Below are 8329 nucleotides of genomic sequence, written 5' to 3'. Positions count from 1 at the left end.
GCACAAAATTAAGTTTTAGGAGAAATTTTGGAAAATCTGAATATAGATTCCATTTTAGCTGGTAGTAGGGAGTTATTGTTAATTTTACAAAGTGTGTAATGGTATTGGATTTGTAGAAAAACCAAAGTTGTTAATCACATGACTCCATTTGCAACTGGATGTGCATCCATGACTAACTCATTAGTGGACACAATTATGCAACTTCTGCATACCTCTAGTTTAAAGAGAAATTGTTAGTTCTCCTTATCCTTACTTTCCTAGCTGGCAGAGACATGGACCTCAGTGACCCAGTGTTGACCCAGCAATGAGGACAATGTCATAGGGCATTTTAGAAGCAAATGTGCCTTGGAAAGATCTTCTGGAGCAAAGACTCCTGGAAACATGGCTCAAACTCCTCCTGACATTACTTGAGAGAGAAATAAAATATGATTTGGTCATAGAAAGGGGACCTGTAGGTTGTTGGGACAATGCCCACCTGTTACATCTAACACATGTTTGTTCTACAGGTTGGTGGTCCCTGTCCTCAGGGACTCAGGTTTCCCTTGGCTAGTCTAGCCCATCACCTGGACTAAGGGCAGGACATCTTCACCATCTGTCCCCCCTTGCATCCTAAGTTCCTTCTGTAAAATTACAAGCTCCCAGGGTGGTTAAAACAGGAAGAAGATCAGAAATGAACTGGAATTGGGATCAAATAAATGTGCAGTGAGGAATCATGATTATTGCTGGTCTGTTTTCACAAAGCAAGGGACAAAGGGTGCTAGAGCACCATGGTCACCTGAGAGTCTGGTCCAGACTCAAAACTCTATCCTCAGGATTCCTTTCCAGAATTTGAGAGGTGCCAGGGTGAGGATAGAAAAAGGTAAGAGGGATAGATATCAGGCCCAGGTGAGAAAGAACAGAGGAGGTTGCTAGCCTGGTGTGGGGACGTAAGCCCTGTCTGGTGAAGGTGCAGGAGTCAGGATCTAGCAACAGGATCATCTCCCTCCAGCTGTTCTTTCTGTCCCTACGCATATTCTTGTCCAAAGATCTAAAAAGCTATGTACCAAAATTTTAACAATGGTCCCTCTTGGAGCATGGGCTTTGGGGAGGGAAGCTCATATCATAATTCTACTTTATATCTATGGACTTCTAGATTATTCTAAAATAGGCATGGGTTACTGCTTTTCACATGAAAAAAGAAAAGATAACATTTAAAGCGCCAGGTCAGTTGGCATGTTGGTCTCATCCTGGGTTGTCAGTGTTTCCTGGTCTTTCTGGTGGGCAGAGACACAAGCGTATGGTTTTTGGTGACCGCGGGCTGCCCGTCATGCTGCACCTGGCAGGTGAGAACCTCATCTTCCATATGGGCAGATAAATTCCCCAGGAGCCAGTTCGTCCAGTTATAGGTCCCATCCTTCTTCTCTATGAGGTTCAAAGCCGACAAGGCTGTTTCCATTCGTGACACGTTTCTGTTCTCCAACCAGGTCAGCTGGAGGTGCTGGGGGTAGAACTTCTTCACGTGGCAAGTGACATTGACCTGGTCCCATGTCACAGGTTGCTGAGCAACCTCCAAGGTGAGTGGAACTGAAACAGCACAGAGCAGAAGCTCTGACCTCATAGAACAGGTACATCACAGGGGAGGGTCTTGGGAGAACTTAGCTCCCACCATGCAGGTAGGGAATCATCCAGAACAGTGTTAGGCATGCAGGGGGTGCTCAAACACTAAGGATAGTCTTTGCATGTGAATGAAATCCCTAGGACATTGCCCAGCACAGAGTAGGTGCTCAAGGACTGGTAGCTCCCATTAGGGTGATAATGAGTGAAATCAAGATACAGAGCCCCTGGCATGCAGTTGGAATAGAACAACTAGCAAAATACATGAAATCACCAAGCTCACAGTGGCTGGATTACAGCAAGGAGCTCAATCATTGGAACGGCTATGGGAAAGTAAATGAAACCACCTAGCACAGTGCTTGGCATGTGGTAAGTGTGCACCTCGAATTTACCATATAAAACAGTAGGAGGTGCCTTCAGGTGCCTGGTGATCTGGAGCATGTCAGGAGTCAGATTCCAGGAGATGGAAGACTGTGGGCACAGAGTGGGGGAGGGGCAGGCTGGCAGGCTTGGGGGCCAGATGTGGGCTTGGGCTGGGGGTGATGGGCATCTACCTTGAAGGGTGTCTGACAAGTTGGCCGTCCCACGAAGAGGAGGGCCCCCCTGCAGGGTCTCGTGGGCCACCTCGCAGATGACCTGGGAGCGGACGTCCCCCGGGGCCAGCTCCAGCGTGGTGGTGCTGGAGATGCTGTAGGAAGCGCTGTCTCCCTCCGGGTCCACGGTGGTGTGGGAGGCTGGCAGCTGGTTCCCGTTTTTGAACCATTTCAGGGTGACGTTTCTGGGGGAGAAGCCGTGGGACTCGCAGGTGAAGCTCACAGTCTGGTCAGGCGCGGCCCTGGCCGTGGGGCCCGACACCACGGTGGGGAGAAGGTTTGGCTACAAAGGCATTTATGAACAGTCAGCAGGACTGTGGTCATCCTCACCAACGACAGGTGTGTCACTGTGCAGAACCCTCGCACGGATTATTTTCAGCCCTTCTGATAGTATCAGGAGGGCGGTGTCAGAGATTGACTCAGAGTCAGGGGCAGGGCCCACGGTGATTCCAGCCCGAGTTCAAGGTTCCCCTTGTCTTCTCTGCCATCAGACTTCCCACCCACCTGGGCGCAGGAAGGACATTTCTGGTGGGTGTCACTCTTGGTCTCCACCATTCTGAGCTGCCTCGCTGGACAACTTACCGACTTTAGAGAGTGTGTCCAGCAGTCAGCACAGGAGGGACAGGGGTAGAGCAGGATCCCCACAAGAGCCAGAACCAGGTGGCCGGCCACCTTGAGGCATGGACATGGCCTAGCCTAGGGCTCCCTCTGTGACACGGGATGGTAGGCCTTTCTCCTCCCGGGTTTCAGTGAGGGGCAGTTTAGGCAGTGCAGACAGTTTGGCTTTGAATTTACCACTTAAAATGCTTATCCAGAACCAAACAAACTCAGATCTATCTTTATCCCAAACTTAATTTAGGCCTGGAGCTCTCCCTTCAAGTAAGTATGAATTTACTCAATTTTTCACTCCTACAAATATTCCATCAGGCCTTATCTATAATCCCTGAATCTGAGAGGGAGGGAATGAGGGGTTATTTTTTTCTTTAATCTGTGTTCTTCCCTTGAGTCAATGTTGGGTTGAGAACCAAGATCACGGATTGCTGAGAAACCAAAGTTTGTTAGTTCTTAACTGTGAAATAATTTCAAAGCAGAAACACTGGCCTCTGGAGCAGGCAGAAGCCCTCCTGTGTCCTGGAAGCACACACATCAGTGACTTGAAAGGGAGGGCATTTCACCCATAGAAGGTCCTGTAGGGTGTCTCCAAATTGTCACTTATTACCCAACACTTTCTATAACAGTTGGCAGAGGGCACATTTACAGATAGGTGTATTTGTGAATACCAAACTTCCTTTCTAAAACTCAGCAAACATTCTGAGGACATAAGTAGGAGGTGTCACATGAGTTAATCAAGTCTTGAAAATACCAGCAGCCCTGTCATCCCTAGAGAGATAAAGTTGTGTGATTGGTATATCGAGAGCGTCTTGGGCCCCTGATGCTAGGCTGACCCTCTGACCTGCAGCTCTTTCATCCCCATGCCTTCCTTGTGATGGGGGCACTTGGTGTGTCCCCAACATTCATGGGACACTGATCACGTGCCAGGCCCTGCTGTAAGCACCTTTCAATGCATTTGCTCACTTGGTCCCTGCAGCGGCTCTGTGGGGTCGTGTGGTCATAGACGGATGAGGACACTGAGCCCAGTGTGGGGATGACTCGTCAGAGGTCACAGAGCCAGGAAGGCAGACGTGATTGGGAACCCAGGCTCTGGTACTAGCTGTGGTGAGCAGGCAAAGGACATACCACTAGGAACTTCTGTAATAACCACATAATCAGGATAAAGCCACTATTCTGCATATGTCTGGGGATGTGAGGAGACTAAGTTCCTCCTGTGAGAGTCAGTCCCTGAATCACAGGAGCATTTTCCGAACAGACCCCAGCGAATGACCAACATCTGGCATCTCTTCTATCAGGGTGGCAGAATAAACAGTATGACCTGTCTCTTCTCCCTGTGATATCCTGAATGTTTATAAGGAAACTCCTCTCCCTCTCCCTGCGCTGGGTGCACGTGTCCTCACTGGAAGGGCTGGGAATGTGCGCTTCACGAGAGAGGAGGCCTTGGGTGTTTTGTTCCCTGCTACTCCCACAGTGCACAGAGCAGCAAATGCACACAGAAAGTTCTTAGTAAGTGCTGAGTAAAGAGAACACTGGCCGGATTGAGCGGAGGTCTCTCCAAAGGCAGGGATGTGGTCGGGCTTTGTAACTGGGCAAGTCACTCAGGTTTTCAGTCCCCCATAGCTGGAACCAGAGGGCTGGTCAGGATTGGAAAAAGAAGAGCTTGGAGCCTGCTGACTGTGGTTCCAGATTTTTCCCACTGTTTACCAGCTGTGAGGCCTTGAGCAAACAGCACAACCTCTCTAGGCCTCAACCTCTCTGATCCATGTAAGGGGCTCAGTTCAGTGGCACCCACTACAGCACCTGAGCCTTATACATTACTCAAACAATGTAGGGCATTCTTATTGACTTGTTACAACCAGGAGATGAAGGAAGCCCACGCCACACTCACCACTCACAATGACCTGGGTGCCTGGTCCAGACTTAAACTCCACATCAGGGGTCCCTTCCTCGAACTTCACACAGTAGTAGGTACCGGCATCTGTTGGGGTGATGTTAGCGATGCGGATGGAAAAGTCCGTGTTGTTTCTCTTTGTGGCGTCTGCAACCTTTGTTACTCGAGGCGACTGGGGGTGGTGGTCTCCTCCTCTGAAACTGAAGATTAATTCCTGGCCTGGCCCTGTCCCCTTGAGCCACTGTACCTTCCCAAGGGGGACCAGGGAGGTCACGGTGCAGTGCAGAGTGGCCGTCTCTCCGGCTGCCACAGACACCGACTTGTCCGGCTGGATCACCTGCAGCTCCGCCTCACCTGCCACACCTGGGGGGAACACAAAGCAGGTATTTCTCATCCTCGTGTGATCCTGTCTGTCTTCTCAAGTGTTTCCCCACAACAGCTTTCGCTGACCAAGTGCACCCCGCTAGTGGGCCTTGAGCTCAGCACGCTGCATGGACACGGCATGTAACCCTCATGATGAGCCTGTAACACGGGACCCTATTACAGCTGAGGACACTAAACCACAGAGAGACTGAGTGATGTGGCACACGGCCCTCCCTGAAAGTGCTGTGCTTCCCCAAATGCCTCTATGTGTGTATTGTGTGGCCCCTTCTGGTGTTACACTTTCTGAACCCTTGCATTCAGTGGGACCACGAGACTTCTTTAGACCACTGTGTGTGAGGTAAAGTGATGATTTGTTTTCTGGGCTGTGCATTTAACTTCCAGAACCCTCTATGGATTGACTCCCCTCCTCCACAAACACATGCACATGCTGGGGTCTGTTCCATCAGCCTGGGTAACTGAGTGGCAGTGATGGGCAGAGCTTTTAACACACAATAAACATGTGCTTCAATGAGACATAAAACATTTTTTCAACAAGCTGTGGGGTTTTTTTTTTTTTTTGCTCCCATAATCATTTTAGTTTCTGAAAGCAATTGCAACACATTAATTAAAACTTTAATGGCTGTGGGTGTGTGTGTGTAAGTGTGTACTACCTCTAAAACAAAACAGATGAACATATTTGGGGGCGGCAAAAGAGGGAAAGGAACAAACCATAAGAGACTCTTAATGATAGAGAACAAACTGAGGTGGGTGAGGGATGGACTAAATGGGGATGAGTACAAAGGGGGGGGGCTCTTTTTCTGATGAGAACTGGGTGTTATATGTAAGTGATGAATCACTGAATTCAACTCCTGAAACCAATATTACACTGTGTTAACTTTCTTGAATTTAAATAAAAATTAAAACACAACTTAATGTCAAAACCTAAATTTATTATCATATAATTCTTGAGGTCAGAAGTAAAATTGGTGTGGCTTGGTTAAAATCAAGGCTGAGCTGAGCTGCATTTCATCTAGGGTTATGGTCTTTGTCTTTTCAAATTCTAGAAGCTGCCCACAATCCTTTTCTCATGGTTTCCCATCTTCCAGTCACTCTAAATTCTTGCCTCTCTTGTCACCTGTCCTTCTTTAACTTTGACTTCCCTACCTCATTCTTAAGGACTCTTGTGAATATATTATCTTTGATAATCTAGGATAATCTCCCCATTTAATAGTCTCTAGTTAGTCACTTCTGCAAAATCTCTTTTGCCATATAAAGGAAACTGTTCACAGGTCCTGGGTATTATAACATGGACTTCTTTGTGTGTGTGTGTGTGTGTGGGGTCATTGTTCTCTTTACCACATATGTATCCCCAGAGTTACTGTAAAAAACCTTTGTATGATCCATCATTACATAGGCTGAGAGGTATGCAATCTACTGGATTGGGAAGAAATTCTTTTCAAGCAGTGAACTGGTGAAATTGTTTGTGAAATAAAAGAGAAATCAACAACAGAACCAGAAATCAAACATTCTTAAATATATAGAAATAAAGCAACTCTTTCTGAACAAATCAAAAGTTAAGCAAAAAAGAATCACAATGGAATTTAGAGAACACCTTGAGATGAACAAAAATGGAAACACAACTTGCCAAAACCTACAATCTGGAGTGAAAGCAGTTCTAGAGGGAAATTTGTGGCTATAATGCCTACTTAAAGAGATCACAAATTTATTAACAACTATGGACCTTGAGAAATCAGAAAAAGAAGTAGAAAAATAAACCAGAAGCTAGCAGAATGAAGGAAATAAAAAGCACTAGTGTAGAGATAAATAAAATGCAAATAGAAAAACAACACAGAGAAACACTTTTGGACTGTTGGTGGGAAGGCAAACTGGTGTGGCCACCTTTGAAAATAGTATGAAGGTACCTAAAAAAAAATAACATAACACTACCCTATGACCCAGCAATTGCATTACTAGGAATTTATCCAAAGGATACAAAAATGCTAATTTGAAGGCGTTATGAACCCCAATGTTTAGAGCAACACTGTCAACAATAGCCAAATTATGGAAAGAGCCAAAATGTCCATCGACTGAAGAATAAAGAAGATGTGATATATATATACACATACATACAATGTATATAATACAATATACAAATAATATGCTAACATATTATACATACTATAAACTGTTTACTAAAATATAATATACATACCATATACTATAATACAATGTATGAATACTATTCAGTGATGAAAAAGAATGAAATTTTGCCATTTGCAAAAACATGGATGGAACTAGAAGGAAAATAGGTCAGCCAGAGAAAGATACCAAATGAGTTCACTCATGTTGAATTCAAAAAACTCAACAGATGAATATGGGGAAAGGAAAGAAAAATAACATAAAAAGAGAGAGGAAAGCAAACCATAAGAGACTCTTAAATACAGAGAACATACTGAGGGTCGCTGGAGAGGAAATAGGTGGGGTGGGCATGGGTTAAATGTGTGATGGGCATTAAGGAGATCACTTTTCAGGATGAGCACTGGGTGTCATATGTAAGAGATGAATCACGGCGCTCGACTCCTGAAGCCAAGACTACCTTAGGTGGTAGCTAACTTGAATTTGACAGCAACATGCAGGAGAATGAAACTAGATCACTTTATTACATCATGTACAAAAATAAACTCCAAATGGATGACGGACCTGAATGTGAGACAGGAAACCATCAAAACTCTTGAGGAGAAAGTAGGAAACAGCCTCCTTGACCTCAAGCGCAGCAATTTCTTCCTCGACACATCCCCAAAGGCAAAGGAAATGAAAGCAAAAATGAACTATTGGGACCACATCAAGATAAAAAGCTTCTGCCCTGCAAAAGAAAAAAATCAAGAAAACTAATAGGCAACCAATGGAATGGGAAAAGATAGTTGCAAATGAAATATCAGATAAAGGACTAGTATCCAAAATCTACAAGGAACTCACCAAACTCCACACCCCAAAAAAGAATAATCCAGTGAAGAAATGGGCAGAAGACATGAATAGACACTTCTCCAAAGAGGACATCCAGATGGCCAACAGACACATGAAATGATGCTCAGCATCACTCATCATCAGGGAAATACAAATCAAAACCACACTGAGATACCACCTCACACTGGTCAGAGTCACTAAAATGAACAAATCAAGAGATTATAGATGCTGGCGAGGATGTGGAGAAACGAGCACCCTCGTATACTGTTGGTGGGAATGTAAACTGGTGCAGCCGCTCTGGAAAACAGTGTGG

The 8329-nt window shown here is 45.6% G+C and overlaps 1 protein-coding gene across 1 annotated transcript in view; it reads right to left on the bottom strand.

The window, feature by feature from the left end:
- Window positions 1–1190: 1190 nt before the first annotated feature.
- LOC115273598 (signal-regulatory protein beta-1-like) overlaps window positions 1191–8329 on the bottom strand; it is a 17222-nt gene continuing 10083 nt past the window's right edge. The window contains 5 exon segments of the mRNA XM_029916709.1: window positions 1191–1270; window positions 1273–1563; window positions 2148–2457; window positions 2459–2469; window positions 4687–5052. Of these exon segments, the coding sequence (XP_029772569.1) occupies window positions 1191–1270; window positions 1273–1563; window positions 2148–2457; window positions 2459–2469; window positions 4687–5052 (1058 nt within the window).

The sequence above is a fragment of the Suricata suricatta genome, chromosome 12 (assembly GCF_006229205.1).
Source record: "Suricata suricatta isolate VVHF042 chromosome 12, meerkat_22Aug2017_6uvM2_HiC, whole genome shotgun sequence".
Classification (NCBI taxonomy): Eukaryota; Metazoa; Chordata; class Mammalia; order Carnivora; family Herpestidae; genus Suricata; species Suricata suricatta.
The sequence above is the reverse complement of the archived record's forward strand: the minus strand, read 5'-3'. Positions and strand labels throughout refer to the sequence as shown.